Source organism: Panthera uncia (assembly GCF_023721935.1).
Source record: "Panthera uncia isolate 11264 chromosome E2 unlocalized genomic scaffold, Puncia_PCG_1.0 HiC_scaffold_19, whole genome shotgun sequence".
NCBI lineage: Eukaryota > Metazoa > Chordata > Mammalia > Carnivora > Felidae > Panthera > Panthera uncia.
In genome coordinates, this window is record NW_026057588.1 from 15,942,868 (window position 1) to 15,964,147 (window position 21,280).

At 37.8% G+C, this 21,280-nt stretch overlaps 1 protein-coding gene and 1 long non-coding RNA gene across 3 annotated transcripts in view; one reads left to right on the plus strand and one right to left on the minus strand.

Annotated features, from left to right (window-relative positions):
• ZNF260 (zinc finger protein 260) overlaps positions 1–21,280 on the minus strand; it is a 54,119-nt gene that overhangs the window by 18,315 nt on the left and 14,524 nt on the right. Inside the window, exon 1 of one of the 2 annotated variants that reach the window (XM_049622140.1) lies at positions 1,570–1,659. Coding sequence is in view for 1 of the 2 variants with exons in the window: in XM_049622141.1 (XP_049478098.1) it covers positions 1,715–1,722 (8 nt within the window). In the remaining variant the exon portion in view is untranslated. Of the gene's footprint in view, positions 1–1,569; positions 1,660–1,714; positions 1,723–21,280 lie in introns of those variants that run through there. The other variant, XM_049622141.1, reaches the window with a different exon arrangement.
• Positions 1,750–20,826, plus strand: LOC125916007 (uncharacterized). The gene is made up of 2 exons (XR_007455809.1): positions 1,750–1,828; positions 18,786–20,826. It is a non-coding gene; the product is annotated as an uncharacterized LOC125916007 (long non-coding RNA).

A 21,280-nucleotide genomic window follows, 5' to 3' on the forward strand; every position in this document is an offset into this window, starting at 1 on the left:
CTAAGGGACAAACAGAAACATTAAGTCACTAATGGAGCTTTTTTTTTGAGGGGGAGGTTATTCCTTGGTTTTGACTGGAATTATACAAATGAGAGTAGTGTAATGGAAGTCAAGGAAACATTCAAGAATGAGGCAGTGATAAACATCTGGAAAGTAATGGACTGAACACAGAAACTGAATCCCTCCATCCGTTAAAAATGGAAATATACAACACAGGCAAGCAAAACTGTGATTCTTACCCCTGCCCTAACTATTGCATCTCCCTCCTCTGACAACCGTTATTTTCTGGGTAAACTTCAAAAGGTCTTTCATTAACACTAAAGAATAATCTTCATATACATAAAAGTTCCTTCATGCACCTATGAATACATTCTTTTTCCCACCCACTAAAAAAGTAGTATATTGCACCAAACAGGCACACTTTCTTCACAAAATAGCTTGAAGATTTTTAAAACGTAAGATATGTATTTCCATTTGGTCAAGTCTTATTTTGGGTCTTTCATTAACACTAAAGAATAATCTTCATATAGATTTTTATACATTTCTTATTTATTCCTAGGTGTTTTATCTGATTTGTCACTATTGTAATTACTGTCTTCATAACTATTACTGATTACCTTTTTGTATGTACCAAAGTTATTATTTGTGTATATGCATTTTTGTACCATGGTTCTTTTTCATTCTACTGAAAAATATATTAAGCGCGATACAATACTAGAAGGAAGCGTCATTTTAGAAGAAAATTTGTTTCGCTACATTTACAAAGGCCAAGCTTTGGTCTGGGGAAAACCTGGTCAAATTACGAGTCACTGCCATGTCACTGAGAAACAAGAGAATCTTAAATCTGTTACCTGACATCTCTGAACCAAAGACAGGACATCATCCTTCCCAATTCTGTGCTGTCTACACTAGTGGAAACTAGCTCTTAAAGCTCTTCCTTAGTCCAGGGCTTTTCAAATTGGCCTCACCAAAGTTCCTCCAAAGAACTGAGTCAATACATAGGGGGAGTCTAGACATCTAGAAACAAGTTTTCCGGAAATGTTTACTTTAAACAATTGTTAATACTAATTTTGTTTTCTACTGCACAATGAGTCTGCTTTTATATAAAAATCGCTTTAAAAATTACTTATCTCTATATCTTAGCCATTTTCCTTTCTTTCAGAAAAACGGATGCTCCAGAAAGATGCATCTTTATTAATTATTTTAGAAACGAGAAAAGTGAGGTTGAGGTTACTACCCCATAAAGCTCACAATGCCATCCATTCTCACACACTTGGAACCACAGAGTTCTCACACAAGTGGTACCTCTACAACAATCTCATACACTCCGTCATACCCCCACCCCCACCCCGCCGCGGTCCCGCCCCAGTTTCCCCCAGTACCCCTGCCCCCATCCACATAGGCTTTGAACAATGCACGTCATAGAAGGCGATTCCTCCCCTTTAGCCTCTCCAGCCATGTCGCAATCTCCAAGAATCCTCCCCTACAGCCTCCCTGACCAGATTCCGAGCCCAGAAACCCAGGTCCCACGCCCAGATCTGCGCTTCGCGAAGCCGAAACCAAACTCACCGGCAGACAAAGACGACCATGGCGAGCCAGAAAGTCTGCGCCTGCGCACTCCTTGGCTGGTTTAACACTCCCAGAGGTCTCCTGGGCTCCGTCAAGCCCCGGCTCAATACCGGACAGAATCTGTCGGTATTGGCCGGTCCTCTACTTTTCTGACTGCGGACTACATTTCCCATAAGTTTCGGTGGTTCGAGTCAGCTTTTTCGCGCTTTCTTTTCTGCGCCAGAGTTTGTGGGAGTGTCTCCCTGGTGAGGGGAGGAGTGTAAGTAGACCGAGTGTCAGGACTCAGTTTAATACTCGACCTGTGTTAACTTTACCTTTGGGAGAGGGCAGTGGTGTGCCTTGGGTTATAATAAACTCAGTTCAGGCATGCCGGGCTTACTCCAAGTAGGAGCCAAGGGGCAAGGCTACCTACCCCTGGAGCGCCGAAACACTGGGCCGCAATTCATGCCTCAGGGTGGGTAGGGGCGGGGATTTCTTTGGCGGGGTTCGAGCCGGGCGCCATCTTCGTCGCGAGTGTGGCGCTTAACTACATTCCCCAGGAGGCACCGCGTTCGCCGCTCCTTCCCTCAGCGCGGCTGGCAGCTTTGAGCTCAGTTGTGTTTGGACGCTAGCTTGTGGTGGTCTCTTGGGGTTCGGCCGGGCGACTAACACGTTTCAGAGAAGGCCGAGGTTGGACAAAGCCCAGAGCCCCCGGCGTCGGGAGGGAGACCTGAGTATTAAGTCTATTCGGGCAGAAGGGGCTGAGGAGGGGCAGTTGTGAAATTTCGCCACTGTCCCAGTGATATGTGTATGTGTGATTGTGAATATGTGTGATACCGTGTGTGCCGGTGAGGATTAGCTCATTATGCCACTGTGAGTCTGTGTTACTGTGTGTAATACTGTGTATGGATATGGGTTACCTGTGACTGTGTGTCCCCGTAGTGAGTATGCGGTTGTGACTGTGTGACCTTGTATTCCACTTTGTGTACAAGGGTAGAGAGCTTTGTGAATGAGCTCCCGTGGGTATTATGACTGTGGGGAGGGTCGGAAGGTGTTGTGTTTGTGATTGAAGGTGTTACTTTGTGTCTAGTGGTGGATGTGAGACTGTATGAATTTGGGGAGATTTGTGTTGGTGACTGTGTCACACATAGTCATGTGTGGGAGTACAAGACGGCTGTGAGCCTTGACAGTAAAGACCCTGACTCTTCTCTCTGACCCTGAGATTGATTTGCAAGCTCTGATGTGGAGGAGCAAATGGAGCCAGTTGACCTTGTCATCTGGGCCCCAAGAATGGTCTGTTATATCCTTCCCCATCTTGATTCCTCTTCGAGAGAGCTGTCCATTGGAAGAGGAAATACTGGTTGTGATAATGAAAAGTTATGTTAAAGGTGCCTTGGTATTTTCTCTTTATTTCTGAAATGCTTTATTTTTGCTTTTGTTTCCCTTACCTCAGGGGACTTATCTAGAAAAAAATTGCTACAGCAAATGTCAGAGAAATTACTGCCTGTGCTCTTTCCTAGGATTTTTATGGTTTCAGGTCTCACATTTAGGTCTTTAATCCATTTTGAATTTATTTTTGTGTATGCTGTATGAAAGGGGTCCACTTCATTCTTTTGCAAGTTGCTTTCCAGTTTTCCCAACATCATTTGCTGAAGAGACTGTCTTTTTCCCATTGGATATTCCAAAGATTAATTGACCATTCAGTTGTGGATTCATTTCTGGATTTTCTATTCTGTTGATCTATGTATTTGTTTTTGTGCCAGTACCATACTGTTTTGATTCCTGCAGCTTTGTAATAGAATTTGATGTCAGGAATTATGATGCCTCCAGCTTCGCTTTTCTTTTCAAGATTGCTTTGGCCATTCAGGGTCTTTTGTGGTTCCATACAAACTTTAGAATTGTTTGTTCTAGTTCTGTAAAAAAACTGTTGGTATTTTTTTAATGTTTATTTATTTATTTTGAGAGAACATGAGAGAGTGAGGGAGGGGCAGAGAGAGGGAGAGAGAGAATCCCACTGCTCTGCAGCACAGAGCCTGGTGTGGGGCTTGAATTCGCAAACTGTGAGATCATGACCTGAGCCAAAATCAAGAGTTGGATGCTTAACTGACTGAGTCACTCAGGCACCCCACCTGAGTTGGTATCTTGATAGGGATTGCATTAAATGTGTAGATTGTTTTAACTAGTATAGACATTTCAACAATATTTGCTCTTCTAGTCCATGAGCATGGAATGTCTTTCCATTTCTTTTGTCAATTTGTTTCATCAGTGTTTATAACACTTTTATAAAACAGTATTTATAAAACTGTAAGTTTTCGGAGTACAGGTCTTTCACCTCTTTGGTTAGATTTATTCCTAGGTATCTTATTATTTTTGGTGTAATTGTAAATGGGTTTGTTATATTCTCTTTCTGCTGCTTCATTATTGGTGTGTAGAAATGCAGCCTATTTCTGTAGATTGATTTTGTACCCTGCCACTTTACTGAATGTGCTTATCAGTTTTAGCAGTTTTTTGGTGGAGTTTTTGGGTATTCTATATATTGTATCATGTCATCTGTAAATAGTGAAAGTTATACTTCTTCCTGATTTGGATGCCTTTTATTTTTTCTTGTTGTCTGATTGCTGTGGCTAAGACCTCCAGTATTAATGTTGAGTAACAGTGGTGAGAGTGGAAAACCTTGTCTTGTTCGTAACCTTAGGGGAAAGGCTCTCAGTTTTTCCCTACTCAGGATGATGTTAGCTGTGAGTTTTTCATATATGGCCTTTATTATGTTGAGGTATGTTCTCTCTGCTTTGGTGAGTTTTTTTTTTTTTAATTTTTTAACGTTTATTTATTTTTGAGAGACAGAGCATAAGCGGGGGAGGGGCAGAGAGAGAGGGAGACACAGAATCCGAAGCAGGCTCCAGACTCTGAGCTGTCAGCACAGAGCCTGATGCAGGGCTCGAACTCAGACTTCGAGATCATAACCTGAGCCAAAGATGGATGCTTAACTGACTGAGCTACCCAGGTGCCCTTGGTGAGAGTTTTTATCATGAGTGGATGTTGTAGTTTGTTAAGTGCTTTTTCTGCATTTATTTAAATGGTCATATAGTTCTTTTTATTGTTTAAAGTTTATTTTTGAGAGAGAGATCGCACGCACGTGTGTGTGCGTGTGTGTATGTGTCTGTGTGTGGGGGCGGGGGAGGGGCAGAGAGAGAGGGGGGCAGAGGATCCAAAGCGGTCTTGGCGCTGACAGCAGTAAGCCTGATGTGGGCCTCGAACTCTCAAACTGCAAGATCTTGACCTGAGCCAAAGTCAGACAGTCAATCAACCAAGCCACCCAGGCATCCTGAAATGGTCATATGGTTCTTATCTTTTCTCTTATTGGTGTGCTCTATCACGTTGATTGGTTTGCAAATATATAATCACACTTGCAACCCAGGAATAAATCTCACTTCATTATGGTGAATGATTTTTTTAAATGTATTAATGGGTTCTGTTTGCTAGTATTTTATTGTGAATTTTTCCATCTATGGTCATCAGAGATACTGGCCTGTAGTTCTCTTTGTGGTGTCTTTATTTGCTTTTGGTGTCAGGGTATTGATGGCCTCATGGAATGAATTTGGAAGTTTTCCTTCCTCTTCTGATTTTTGGAATAGTTTGAGAAGAATAGGCATTAATTCTTCTTTAAACGTTAGGTAAAATTGGCCTGTGAAGTCATCTGGTCCTGGACTTTTGTTTATTTTGGAGTTTTTTATTACTGATTCAATTTCATTGCTGATAATTGGTCTGTTCAAATTTTCTTCCTGCTTCAGTTTTGGTAGGTTATATGTTTCTAGGAATTTATCCATTACTTCTAGGTTGTCCAATTTGTTGGCATATATTTTTTAATAATATTCTCTTGTATTTTTGTGCCATTTGTTGTTATTTCTCCTCTCTTATTTGTATTTATTTAGGGTCCTTTCTCTTTTTTTTGATAAGTCTGGGTAGATGTTTATCAATTTTATTGATATTTCAAGGAACTAGCTCCTGGTTTCATTGATCTGTTCTGTTTAATTTTCTGTATTATTTACTTCTGCTCTGATCTTGATTATTTCCTTCCTTCTGCTGATTTTAGGTTTTGTTTGTTATTCTTTTTCTAGCTCCTTTAGTTGTATGGTTAGGTTGAAATTTTTCTTGCTTCTTGAGATAGGCCTGTATTGCTATAAACTTGTCTTAGAACTCTTAGAACTGGTTTTGCTGCATCCCAAAAATTTTGAACTGTTTTGTTTTCATTTTCATGTACTTTTTTATTTCTTCTTTTATTTCCTGATTAACCTATCATTATTTAGTAGCATGTTATTTATCCTCCATGTACTTGTGGTCTTTCCAGATTTTTTCTTGTGGTTCACTTTAGTTTCACAGTGTTGTAGTTAGAAAAGATGCATGGTATGACTTCAGTCTTTTGGAATTCGTTGAGGTTTGTTTTTTGGCCTAATATGTGACATATTCTGGAGAATGTTCCATGTGCACTTGAAAAGAATGTGTATTCTGATGTTTTAGGATGGAATGTTCTGAATGTATCTGATACGTCTATTTGGTCCAGTGTGTCATTCAAAGTCCTTGTTGACTTTTTGTTTGGATGATCTTTCCATTGATGTAAGTGGGATGTTAACGTTCCTGCCATCATTGTATTGTAGATTTGTTTCCATGTGTTTATGAACTGCTTTATGTGTTTGGGTGCTTCCATGTTGGGTCTGTAAGTATTTATGATTTATATCATCTTGTTGCATCATTTCCTTTATTGTTATATAGTGGCCTTCTTTGTCTCTTGTTATCCTCTTTGTTTTAAAGTCTATTTTGTCTGATCTAAGTATCGCTATTCCAGTTTTCTTTTGAGATCTATTTGCATGATAAATGTTTCTCCATTCCCTCACTTTCAAACTGCAGGTATCTTTAGGTCTAAAATTAGTCTCTTATAGGCAGCATATAGAGGGGGCTTGTTTTTGTTTTGTTTTGTTTTTATCCCTTCTGTCACCCTCTATCTTTTGATTGGAATATTTACTCTATTTATATTTAAAGTAACTATTGATATGTGTTTATTGCCTTTTTTTTTTTTATCTGTTTTGTAGTTGTTTCTAAAGATTTTCTCTGATTCTTTCTTGTCTTTTACTCTTTCACCGTTTGCTGGTTTACTTTAGTGGTATATTTGTATTTCTCTTTTTCTTTGCATATCTATTAGTGGCTTTTGATTTCTGGTTTCCATTATGTATGTACATAACATCTTGTGCATATAGCAATCTATATTAAGTTAATGGTCATTTAAGTTTGAACCTATTCTTTACTCTTGTCCTCCCCATGTTTTAGGTATATGGTATCACATTGTACTTCCTTTTTGGTGTATGTGTGAGATTCTTGACTGATTTTTTACAGAAATATTCATTTTTAATGCCTTTGTGTTCTCTACCTTCATACTGTCATTTTTAGTCTTTCCTTTCCACTCAAAGAGTACCCTTTAATATTTCTTACAGAGCTTGTTTAGTGGTCATGAATTCCTTTAGTTTTTGTTTGTCTGGGAAACTCTCTTCTTCTATTCTGAATGATTGGCTTGATGGATAGAGTATTCTTGGTTGCACATTTTCCCCATTCAGCCTTTGAATATATCATGCCACTCCTTTCTGGCTTTGCAAGTTTCTGCTGAAAACTCCGCTGATAGCCTTATGGGATTTCCTTTGTATGTAGCTGTCTTCTTTTCTCTTGCTGCTTTTAATATATTTTTTTACCACTGTATTTTGCCAGTATGATTATAACATGCCTTAGTGTGGATCTGCCTTTGTTGATTTTGTTTGGGGTTCTCTTTGCATCCTGGATCTGGATATCTGTTTCCATCCCCAGATTAGGGAAGTTTTTAGTCATCGTTTCTTTTTTTTTTTTTTTTTTTTTTTTTTAATTTTAATTTTTTAAAATTTACATCCAAATTAGCATACAGTGAAACAATGATTTCAGGAGTAGATTCCTTAATGCCCTTACCCATTTAGCCCATCCCCCCTCCCCCAACCCCTCCAGTAACCCTCAGTTTGTTTTCCATATTTAAGAGTCTCTTATGTTTTGTCCCTCTCCCTGTTTTAATATTATTTTTGTTTCCCTTCCCTTATGTTCATCTGTTTTGTCTCTTAAAGTCCTCATATGAGTGAGGTCATATGATATTTGTCTTTCTCTAACTAATTTCACTTAGCATAATACCCTCCAGTTCCATCCACGTAGTCGCAAGTGGCAAGATTTCATTCTTTTTGATTGCTGAGTAATACTCCATTGTATATATATACCACATCTTCTTTATCCATTCATCCATCGATGGACATTTGGGCTCTTTCCATACTTTGGCTGTTGATAGTGCTGCTATAAACATTGGGGTGCATGTGTCCCTTCGAAACATCACACCTGTATCCCGTGGATAAATGCCTAGTAGTGCAATTGCTGGGCCATAGGATAGTTCTATTTTTAGTTTTTTGAGGAACCTCCATACTGTTTTCCAGAATGGCTACACCAGCTTGCATTCCCACCAACAATGCAAAAGAGATCCTCTTTCTCCACATCCTCGCCAACATCTGTTTTTGCCTGAGTTGTTAATGTTAGCCATTCTGACAGGTGTAAGGTGGTATTTCATTGTGGTTTTGATTTGTATTTCCCTGATGATGAGTGATGTTGAGCATTTTTTCATGTGTTGGTTGGCCATATGGATGTCTTCCTTGGAGAAGTGTCTATTCATGTCTTTTGCCCATTTCTTCACTGGATTATTTGTGTTTTGGGTGTTGAGTTTGATAAGTTCGTTATAGATTTTGGATACTAACACTTTATTTGATATGTCATTTGCAAGTATCTTCTCCCATTCTGTCGGTTGCCTTTTGGTTTTGCTGATTGTTTTCTTCACTGTGCAGAAGCTTTTTATTTTGATGAGGTCCCAGTAGTTCATTTTTGCTTTTGTTTCCCTTGCCTCCAGAGACGTGTTGAGTAAGAAGTTGCTGCAGGCAAGATCAAAGAGGTTTTTGCCTGCTTTCTCCTTGGGGATTTTGATGGCTTCCTGTCTTACATTTAGGTCTTCCATCCATTTTGAGTTTATTTTTGTGTATGGTATAAGAAAGTGGTCCTGGTTCATTCTGAACAGCATGTCGCTGTCCAGTTTTCCCAGCACCACTTGCTGAAGAGACTGTCTTTATTCCATTGGATATTCTTTCCTGCTTTGTCAAAGATTAGTTGACCATAAGTTTGTGGGCATTGTTTCTTCAAATAAGTTTTCTTCCCCCTTTTCTCTCTCTTCTGGGACTCCTATAATAGGAATGTTGTTACGCCTGATGGAGTCACTGTGTCCCCTAAGTGTATTCTTAGTTTGCATAATTCTTTTTTCCCTCTTCTGTTCAGCTTGATTAGTTTTCATTACTCTGTTTTCTAGGTCATTAATTTGTTCCTCTGCTTCTGACAGCCTGTTTTTCATTCCATTAAGAATGTTACTCATTTGTTTATTGAGCCCTTTATCTCTGGTGTGGTATTTCTTATACCTGGGTTAATTGTTTCACTGATGTCCTCTACTCTTTTGTCAATTCCAGTGATTATCCTTATGATCATTGCTTTAAATTCTTCAGCAGGCATGTTACTTATATCTGTTTTGTTTAGAACTCCAGCTGTGGCCTTGTTTGTTCTGTGCCCTTGTCATGTTCTTTCATTTGGGACAAATTCCTGTGTCTTCTCATTTTGTCTAAGTCTCTGTGCCTGTTTCTCTGTGTTAGGAAGGTTAGCTATATCTTCTTTGACTGCAATGGCATTATGAAGAAGAGGTCTGTAGTGCCCTGCAGTGTAGTGTCCCTTGTTCCCTAGGGCCTGGTGCTTCTTAGGAGTATCTGCAGTGTGTGCTCCATGAGTTCTGCTGTTGTGTCCTAGCTACTGTATTCTTCAGGCCAGTCATCTGCAGAGACTCTTTTTGCCTGTTGTGGGCAATGATTGGTTCCTCACCTGAATGTGATACTCTTTAACTAGGTGTGCTCTGGTCTGCTTGTGAAATGATACCTGTCACCACTACCACTGAACCTAGGCCTCATAAAGCTCCCAGCTCAGGAGCTGTGGTGTTAGCAAGGGTCTTCTGGGAGAGGGGGAATCACTGTGCTGGGACAGAATCAAGTTGACTGAGAAGGGCTGTTCTTCTGGACTTCATGGTGGGGCGCAGGGCTTGGTATGAGCAACTTAGGTAGAGAGTGTGAATGTTGTTCTGGTTCCTGCAGGTGCTTATGATGAGGGGCGAGGGAGTGAAATGACTCCTGACAGTTTCTTTGTTCCCAGAAGGGTCTCTCCTTGAATGCTGTGGCTACTGCTCTGGGACACTCTTCGAGATGAGCAACTAACCTCCCTAGCTTGTGCCCCAAGCATTCTTCAGTTTGCTGTTTCTGTGCTGTTTGTTTGTGTGCTCTTTGCCCTGACTTTTCTTCAAGAGCAGCCATTTATAACCATGTGTTTAGTAAGAATGGTAAGGTACGTGAACGTGCAACATATATTGTCAACCTGAAAATAAAGATCCACAATGAGAGGCAAATGAGTGTTTACTTGGAATTGAAGAATTACAGTTAGGGAAGCACAGATTCTGCCAGTAACCAGAAAAGTGTCCCACCTGTGAGGTGAAAGCAAGGGGTTTTTACCTGACTTGGATAAAAGGGAAAAAAAGTTAATTGGAACTAACGGGCTGAGCCAATGTGATTACACATTGACCAACTGTTGTCTTGGTGTTAATAAATGAAATTGTTCCTGCGGCACCTTGATGGCTTATTTGGTTGGGCATCTGATTCTTGATTTTGGCTCAGGTCATGATTTCATTATTTTGTAAGTTCCAGGCCCACACTGGGCTCTGTGCTGGCTGCCTGGAGCCTGCTTGGGATTCTCCCTATCTTTTTGCCCCTACCCCTGCTCGTGCTCTGTCTCTCTCAAAATAAATGAATAAACTTAAAAAAATAAATGAAATTGATCCTCCTATGCATTAATTAACTATTCTGTCTTCAGAAAGTCCACAGCCACCAGTTTATTGATCAGGATATCCATTGTCCTGTTGACTTTACCAACAATTGCTTGTAAGACAGTTGCCACTTCTGGGCCAGACCAAGGGTCTTTTTGCCCAGTTTAAGCTTATTAGATCATTAGCCATTTGTTTTAGAAAGGAAAATGGAGCTTCTCTCAAAAATGGAGTCTCTCATATCCAGAAATTTTGTACAATTTCACAATATTAAATGAAAATAGAGGGTTTTAAGTTGTACATATAGGAAAGTTATTTGGTAAAAAATATTTACCTGTAGATGTATGAAATATGTATTAGCGTTTAATAATTTCCATTGTAACTGTGAGGTTTATGAAAGAAGGGATTTATTGTGTTTGTTAAGTCTTCAGTATTTACTACAACAACTAGCACATGGTTGGCACTCATTAGATATTTGATGAAAGAATAGTTAAGTTAGTACTTAATAAGTAATAGCAGTTACTTACTTTCTGGTTGCACAGAACAAACAGGCACAGAATGCCTTATGTTTGTGTTACTCTGTCTAAAAGTACTCTACATTTGTTAGCTCTAACTTATGTGCCAAAGAATATATTAATCCTGTGTTCTTCAAACGGGCTATGAGTTCTTTAGCATTCACAGGACTTTTGATATGGGTGAAAGATACTGTTACTTATGTTTTCTTTAAGGTTTATTTTACTAAATTTCTACACATAATGAATAACATATCAATAATCATCTTTTTAGAGCATTTAAACTTGATTACTAATTTTGATAAGTATAAATTCTTTAAGCTGTTTAAAGTTCAATTATAACATTAGTGAGTGTAATATTTTAATTTATAATAAATGTTATTTGGTCTTCATAGCCTATTCTGGCACTGAGCTCCTAACATCCTTAGAATTTACTAAGTTTAGAGAGCTATGGAGATGTCTTTTGTTATGTTATGAAGCGACACCGTGAAACCCTTAAGTAACCAAAGCAGGGGCTGGTTGCTAGTGGCCCTGATCATGTGATTAGAGGGTTGGAACTTTCAGCACCCCACCCTCCATCCCAACTTCTGTGGAGGGGAGAAGTGCTGGAGGTTGAATTATTTCCCAAAGGCCAGTGATTTAATCAATTGAGGCTATTGTTAAAAAGATTCAACAGAGTCAACTTTACAGATTCAGTTGGCATTATGAAATGATTCATGAATCTGGCAGCATTCCATTGTTGCTGAGCCTGAAATCAGATTCATTTGCCCCATGCACAGTAAGCCCATTTCTGAGTCACCAGGTTTGAAACAGAGAAAGATTTATTGAAGGGCAACCCAATGAGAAGCCCAATAGGTCCCAAATCTCCTTTGTCCTGTTGAGCCTAGGAACAGTTTATATATTAGCAAAGTATGTGGGTTTTAGGGCAGGAAATGTATGGGCCTTGAAACTTCTAGAGAAGGTTTTTTTTTTTTTTAAAGACTTAGTTATTTTTTTTTTAATTTTTTTTTAATGTTTATTTATTTTTGAGACAGAGAGAGACAGAGAATGAACAAGGGAGGGTCAGAGAGAGAGGGAGACACAGAATCTGAAGCAGGCTCCAGACTTTGAGCAGTCAGCACAGAGCCCGACGCGGGGCCCGAACTCACAGACTGTGAGATCATGACCTGAGCTGAAGTCGGCCGCTTAACCGACTGAGCCACCCAGGCGCCCCAAGACTTAGTTATTTTTGAGAGAGAGGGTATAAGCAGGAAAGGGGCACTTAACATTTGATCACGTTCCTTTTTTTTTTTCCTCTTGAATACAAGATCTTTTAAGGTCTACTCTCTTAGCTGCTTTGAAATATATAATACAGTATTATTAACTGTACTCAACTTGCTGTACATTGCCAAGACTTACCTTTTAACTAGGAGCTTGTACCTTTTGACCACCTCTTCCTATTTTCCCCACTCTCTACACCCCACCTCTGGCAACCACCAGTCTGTTCTCTGTATCTATGAGTTTAGGTTTTTTCTTTTTTAGATTCTAGATGTAAGTGGGATGATACAGTAATTGCCTTTCTCTGACTTACTTCACTTAGCACAATGTTCTCAAGGTCCATCCATGTTGTTGTAAATGGCAAAATTTCCTTTTTTTCAAGGCAAAGTAATATTCTATTGTATGTATGTATACACACCCCCCACGCACACTCAATTTGTGTCCATTAATCCACTAACGGACACTTCAATTGTTTCCATGCCTTAGCTATTATAAATACTGCTGCAGTGAACATGGGGTGCAGATATCTTTTCAAGATTATGATTTAATTTCCTTCAATAAATACCTAGAATTGGAATTGCTGGATCATATGGTGGTTCTGTTAAGTCTTTGAGGAAACTGCTATTTTCCATAGTGTTTTTACCAATTTACATTCCCAGTAGTAGTGCAAGAGCATTCCCTTTTCTCCACATCCTCACCAACACTTACTATTTCTTGACTTTTTATAATAGTTATTCTAGCACATGTGGTGATATTTCATTGTGGTTTACATTTGCCTTGATTTGCATTACCATTATGATTAGGTGCCTTTTCATCTTCCTGGATGGCATTTGTATATCTTTGAAAAAATGTCTTCTGAGACCCTCTTAAATTTTTTTTTAATGTTTATTTATTTTTGAGAGAGAAAGAGAAAGACAGAGCATGAGCAGGGGAGGGGCAAAGAGAGAGGGAGACACAGAATCTGAAGCAGGCTCCAGACTCTGAGCTATCAGCAGAGAGCCCGACACAGGACTCGAACCCAACAAACCATGAGATCATGACTTGAGCCAAAGTTGGACATTTAACTGACTGAGCCACCCAGGCGCCCCAAGAGATCCTCTTAAATTTGTAATTGGATCTTTTTTTCTATTGAGTTGTATGAGTTCTTTGTATATTTGGGGTGTTATACATTATTTGCAAATTATAATAATTTTCTCCCATTTTGTAGGTTACCTTTCATTTTGTTGACTTTTTAGTTAGGTGTGGTCTCACTTGTTGAATTTTGCTTTAGGTATCAAATCCAAAAAATCATCGCTAGGAAGGAGGTCTATGAGCTTAGTCTCTATGTTTTCTTATCAGAGTTTTATGGTTTCAGGTCTTATATTCAATTATTTAATCCATTTTGACTTGATTTTTGTGTGTGTTGTTAGTGCCCAGTTTCATTCTTTTCCTTGTGGCCCAATACCTACTGTATATTTTTGCTTCCTTTTTCATAAAATAATTGACTATATATGCATGAGTTTATGTTTGGACTCTCTAGTCTGTTCCATTGGTGTACATGTCTGTTTTTCTTTTAATGTTTGTTTATTTTGAGAGAGAGCGAGAGCACTCGAACAGGGGATGGACAGAGAGGAGAGAGTGAGAATCCCAAGCAGGCTCTCTGAGCCCACGAACTGGGAGATCATGACCTGAGCCAAAATCAAGGGTCAGATGTTCAACCAAGTGAGCCAACCAGGCCCTTTTTTTTTTTTTTTTTTAATTTAGATGTTTATTTATTTTAGAGAGAGAGTCAAAGTGAGAGTGAGGAAGAGACAGAGAGAGAGGGAGACACAGAATTTGAAGCAGGCTCCAAGCTCTGAGCTGTTAGCACAGAGCCCGATATGGGGCTCAAACTCACAACCATGAGATCATGACCTGAGCCAAAGTTGAACACTTAACCAACTCTACTGAGCCACCCAGGCACCCCTTGTTTTGTGTATTTTTTATTTTTTTATTTTTTTTAATGTTTATTTTTGAAGGAGAGAGAGACGGAGTGTGAGTGGGGGAGGGGCAGAGAGAGAGGAAGACACAGAATCCGAAGGAGGCTCCAGGCTCTGAGCTGTCAGCACAGAGCACGACGGGAGGCTCAAACCCTGAAACCGCGAGATCATGACCTGAGCTGAAGTCGGACACTTAACCGACTGAGCCACCCAGGTGCCCCCAGTTTTTTTTTTCTAACGTTTATTTATTTTTGAGACAGAGAGAGACAGAGCATGAATGGGAGAGGGTCAGAGAGAGAGAGGGAGACACAGAATCAGAAACACACAGAATCTGAAACAGGCACAGAGCCTGACTCAGGGCTCGAACTCACAGACCACGAGATCATGACCTGAGCCGAAGTCGGACGCTTAACCAACTGAGCCACCCAGGTGCCCCACCCCTTGTTTTGTTTTTTAAAGTAAGCTCTACGTCCAACGTGGGGCTTGAACTCAAGATCCCAAGATCAAGAGTCACATGCTTTGCTGACTGAGCCAGCCAGGCACCCCAATAACCATTCTGTTTTGATTACTATAGCTTTGTAATACAATTTGAGATCTGGAAGTATAATGCCTCCAGCATTGTTTTTTTTCAAGATGGATTTGGTTATTTGACATCTTCTGTGGTTTCATACAAATTTTAGGATCATTTGTTCTGGTTCTGTGAAAAATGCTGTTGGTATTTTGATAGGAATTGCATTAAATCTGTAGATTGCCTTTTGTAGTATGGACATTTAAGAAATATTTATTCTCCCAACTTGTGAGCATGGAATATCTTACCATTTGTTTGTGTCATCTTCAATTGCTTTCGTCAGTGTTTTATAATTTTCAGAGTACTGGGGCACCTGGGTGGCTCAGTCAGTTAAGCATCTGACTTTGGCTCAGGTCATGATCTTATGGTTCATGAGTTTGAGCCCCACGTCAGGATCTGTGCTAACAGCTCAGAGTCTGCAACCTGCTTCGGATTCTGTGTCTCCCCCTCTCTCTGCCCCTCCCCTGCTCATATTCTGTGTGTCTCTCTCTCTCAAAAATAAATAAACATTAAAAAATTTATAATTTTCAGAGTATAGGTCTTTTACCCTAGTTAATTTATTCCTAGGTGTTTTTTTTTTTAATTTTTTTAATGTTTTACTTATTTTTGAGAGAGAGACAGAGAACGAGCAGGGGAGGGGGAGAGACAGAAGGAGACACAGAATCTGAAACAGGCTCCAGGCTCTGACAGCTCAGAGCCGACGTGGGGCTCGAACTTGTGAACCTCGAGGTCATGACCTGAGCTGAAGTTGGGTGCTTAACCGACTGAGCCACCCAGATACCCCTGTTCCTAGGTATTTTATTTTTGGTGCAATTATAAATTAGATTGTTTTCTTAATTTCTTTCTGCTACCTCATTATTAGTGTATAGAAATACAGTGGATTTCTGTGCATTAATTTTGTATCCTGTGACATTACAGAAGTCATTTGTGAGTTCTGGTAGTTTTTTGATGGAGTCTTTAGAGTTTTCTATATAGTATATCATGTCATCTGCAAATAGTGAAAGTTTTACTTCTTCCTTAACTAATTTGGATGGCTTTTATTTCTTTGTGGTGTCTGATTGTTGTGACTAGGACTTCCAGTATTATCTTGAATAAAAGTGTAAGAGTGGACATTCATGTCTTATTCCTGATCTTGGGGGGAAAGCTCTCAGTTCTTTACCATTGAGTATAATGCTAACTGTGAGTTTTTCATATATGGCCTTTATTGTGTTTTGAGGTACATTTCCTCTAAACCTACTTTGTTGAGGTTTTTATCATGAATGGATGTTGTACTTTGTGAAGTGCTTTTTCTAGGTCTATTGAAAGGATCACATGGTTTTTATCCTTTCTCTTATTGATGTGATGTATCACATTGATTGATTTGTGAATATTGAGCTACCCTTGCAGCCCAAGAATAAATCTTACTTCCTCGTGGTGAATTATTTTTTTTAATGTATTGTTGGATTCAGTTTGCTAATATATTATTGAGGATTTTTATATCTATGCTCATCAGAGATATTGGCCTATAGTTCTCTCTCTCTTTTTTTTTTTTTTTTTTTTTTTGTAGTCTATCTGGCTTTGGTATCAGGGTAATGCTGGCCTCATACAATAAATATGAAAGCTTTCCTGTCTCTTCTTTTTTTCTCTTTTTTTGGGAGGGGGGATAGTCTGAGAGGTATAGGTATTAATTATTTTTAAATGTTTGGTAGAATTTACCTATGTACCTGTCTGGTCGTGGACTTTTGTTTGTCAGGAGTTTTTTGATTACTGATTTAATTTCATTGCTGTTAATTGGTCTGTTCAAATTTTCTGTTTCTTCCTGCTTCAGTTCTGGCAGGCTATATGTTTCTAGGAATTTATCCATTTCTTCTAGGATGTCCAATTTGCTGGCATATAAGTCATAATATTCTCTTATACTGTTTTGTATTTCTGTGGCATTGGTTGTTATTTCTCCCTTTCATTTCTGATTTTGTTTGAGTCCTCTTTTTCTTTTGACCAGCCTGGCTAAAGGTTTATCTATTTTGTTGATCTTTTCAAAGAAACCCTCTTGGTTTCATTAATCTGTTCTATTGGTTTTTTTAGTTTCTATTTCATTTATTTCTGCTGTAATCTTTATCATTTCTTTCACTCTTTCTACTGGCTTTTGGTTTATTTATTCTTTTTCTAGTTCCGCAAGGTGTATGGTTAGGTTCTTAGAGATTTTTCTTGCTTCTTGTGATAGGCCTGTATTTCTTTAAACTTTCCTTTTAGCATAGGTTTTGCCATATCCCAATGATTTTGGCACTGTTGTTTTTTCATTTTCTTTTGTCTCTATGTATATTTTGATTTCCTTTTTGATTTTTTGGTTGACCCATTCATTGTTTAGTAGCATGTTATTTAGCCTCTATGTGTTTGCTTTCTTTCAGCATTTTTTCTTGTGGTTGGTTTCTAGTTTCTGAGCATTGTGGTCAGAAATGATGCATGATATGACTTCAGTCTTTTTGAATTTGTTTCAATTTGTTTTGTGGTCTAACATGTCACCTATTCCAGAGAATGTTCTACATGCCCTTGAAAAGAATGTGTATGGGGCACCTGGGTGGCTCAGTTATTTAAGCGTCAGACTTCAGCTCAGGTCATGATCTCATGGTTCATGAGTTCTAGCCCTGTATCGGGCTCTGTGCTGACAGCTCAGAGCCTGGGCCTGCTTCAGATTCTGTCTCCCTCTCTCTCTGCCTCTCCCCAACTCGTACGCTGTCTCTCTCTGTCAAAAATAAATAAAAACATTTAAAAAATTAAAAAAGAAAATGTGTATTTTGCTATTTTAAGATGGAATGTTATGAATATATCTGTTAGATCCATCTGGTCTAATGTGTCATTCAAAAAACACTGTTTCCTTGTTGATTTTTGTTTAGGTGATCTGTCTGTTGATGTAAGTGGGGTGTTAAAGTTCCATACTATTATCGTATCACTATAGGTTACTTCCTTTATGTTTGTTATTAGCTGTTTTATGTGTGTGTGTGCTTTCATGTTGAATGCATAAATATTTACATTTATTATATCTTCTTTTTGGATTGTTCCCTTTATGGTTGTGTAGTATCCTTTATCTGTTGTTAGAGTCTTTGTTTTAGTGTCTATTTTGTCTATTATAAATATTGCTACTCTAGCTTTCTTTTCAAGGCTGTATGAATTTCACTGCCCTGTGTTTGAATTTACTGATCCTTTCTTCCACCTCATTAGTCTGCTGTTGAACCCTTGTGTTGTATTTTTTAATTCAGTGATTGTATTTTTCATTTCTGTGATTTCTGTGTGGTACTTTCTAATTTGTCTCTTTGTTGAAACACTCACTCTGTTCATGCATCATTTCCTGATCTTATTGAGCATCTTTATGACCATTATTTTGTAGAAATAAAGTTTTTTTTTAACATTTATTTTTTTTTGAGGGACAGAGCATGAATGGGGGAGGGGCAGAGTGAGAGGGAGACAGAGAATCAGAAGCAGGCTCCAGGCTCTGAGCTGTCAGCACAGAGCCCGATGTGGGGCTCGAACTCATGAACCGCGAGATTATGACCTGAGCTGAAGTCGGGCACTTAATTGACTGAGCCACCCAGGCATCCCTGGAAGCAATTTTTTTTTTTTTTTAAGTTTTAGACTTACAGAAAAATTCCAAGAGTACAGAATTTCCACACATCTTTCTCCCAGTCTGCGTAATACTAATATATTGCATTATCATAGTATAGTGATCAAAAATGGACATTAACATTGGCCTAATACTATCAATTAAAGTACAGGCTTTGATTTCACCAGGTTTTCTCCACTAATGTCTCAAAGATCAAATTCCTGCATTGTATTTAGTTCTAAATTTCCTTAGTCTCCTCCAATCTTTTGAGTTTTTCAGTCTTTCCTTGCCACTCATGACCTTGAAAAGTCATGGTTTCCTGGAGTATTGGGTAAGTTATTATATAGAAGGTTCTTCATTTTGTTTGTCTATAGCTTCCTCATGATTATGTTATGGTTATGCTTTTTTTTTTTTTTTTTAGTGGCAATACTACTCATGTGGTGTGCCCTTCTTATTAGTGCCTGATGTTTTACTGCCGGTGATCATTTGGTTAAGGTAATATATGGAATGTTTTCTCCTTTTAATTATGTATTTGGGATTCGTTGGTATAATTTTAATGGCCTGTTTCTCTTTACATTTTCACCTTCAAATTTTAGTATCCATCAATGAATTTTGTATATGATTATTACTGTTATTACAGTGATTTCCTATTTCCCTCATTCATTTAATAATTCATTTAATAATTATTATTCATTAATATTATTAATTATTCATTTAATAATTAATTTAATAATTTAAAAAAGGATTCTATTATATTTCATGGTTCACTGCAGCAATAAACAAGATAGGTCTGGAACATTCTCTCTTATTAGGGGGGAAAACAAGTTTCTAAGTAGGCTAGGGAAGATGTGGAAAAGATAAAGGACAAAATGAATATGGAAAGGAATGAGCATCAAAACGAAGTAGCAAAAAAATAGTTAATAGCAATAATTACATTATGGTTTATTGTACTAGCAGTCTGTGAAATAACAGGAGTTCATTACACAGTTCAAAGAAAAACATTAATGGAATGTTACCAAAATATAGCTGTAATACAAATAAGGGAGGCATAATAAGGATATGTTGAATTTATTAAATTTTCATTTTTAATGATTTTGAAAAGTAAATGCCAAGATACATGGTTATTTAAGTGTATACATAAGGATTAGATAGCTTATTGTTTTAATTGTTCAAGCTAGCAAAAAAATAATAATAAAATAAAAATACACAAAGGAGTATATTGGCAAGTAGTTCTGGAGTATTACACCAACAAGAGAGAAACTAATCAGTATTGATTGGAACTCAGAATAACCAAGTAAAATGAGATGAAAGAGCAAATCAGCAGTGTGGTCACATAATAGCTCAGTAAGTAGAACAAACTATTAATAATTATAATAGAGTTGAAATATTTTAAAGATACGAAATAGTACATATCCTAATAAGAATAACAATAGGGACTCCTTGTCTTATTTTATAGTATATGAAATATCTACCAAGTATATATTTTTTAAAACTGCTAATTTATTTTTTTCTATAAAGTTGAGATTTTTTAAAGTTTATTTATTTATTTTGAGAGAGAGAGCAGGGGAGCAGCAGAAAGGGAAAGACAGAAACCCAAGCAGGCTCTGCACTCTCAGCGAGGAGCCAGACGTGGGGCTTGAACCCATGAACCATGAGATCATGACCTGAGCTGAGATCAAGAGTTGGACATGTAACCAACTAAGCCACCCAGGCACCCCTAAAACTGCTCATTTAAGTAAAACACTAATTAGAAATATTTAAAGAAAATAGCCCAATATATCTCATAAGAAAATGGCTTAATTACTATTGCTGGTCATGCAAAACTTTAAAGAGTCCAGAAATTCTGGGGAAGACCAATTTAAAAAATTAAAATCTAATGAATAATAGTGACAAAAATGTATCGAAACAATAGGTAAATTCTTATAAAAATCTAATAACCAGTGGCTCATAATGAACATTATTTGCATAACCCAGTCAACTGTTCTGATTCACAAAAGAGATGATGGACACTTAATCTCTGTCACTAATTTTTTTTCTTTCTTCTTTTACTTTTCCTTTCCTTGATAAAATCAAAGTTCTGTTGATTGTTAAGCTGCCAAAACCCAGCAAGGCAACACAGAAGAAGTACAAATACACAAACCCAGTTGGAGTCATGGTAGTAGTAGAGTTCTAAATCCTCTAAAGGTGAGTTTACCAAGTTTATAATCATTGCAATAGTTGTAGATTTTCCCCTCCTTTAATAAATCTGAGACAGATAAGATTGGCTTAGTAAATTTTATGAAATATTTAAAGTGCCCCTTTGGATTCTCATTGGTACTGTCTAGAGGTAAAAAGAAAAGGCTTTTCTAAAGGAATTGTATTGTGGTAGGAATTTAGGCAAGTCTGTCATGTCAAAACAGAAATTTTAAAAGAAATCAATCATTTAATGACAATGGAAAGGAGATTACACATCTACTACTAAAGTTAGAATAGAAAATGAAACATACATTTACACAAATACCATGCACAGACACAAGACTTTAAAACCACATAGTATCTGACTGGAAGTTTTAACTCTCTGGAGGAAGAAAATTACACTATATAAACAAACAAAAAATTAGAATGCAAAATATTTATTTGAAGAATATTACAAATTAGTAAGCCAAAAACAATGAATATACAAAAGAACAGAAACACAAACACCAAAAGTAATTGTAAACAAAACATGCCTGGAAAAGAAATTCATGTGAAATTAGTTAAGAATTAGTGAAACACATTTTCCACATATATCAGAAATGAATAGGGGCCATCCTACCTAAATGGATATTCAGAAGGTTAACTGACAGGAGAAATATTTGGCAGTATCTAACAAAACAAAGTATATACACCACTGAGTGATTGTACTAAATAGAGTGGCCAGAAAGTCTGGAAGCAGTA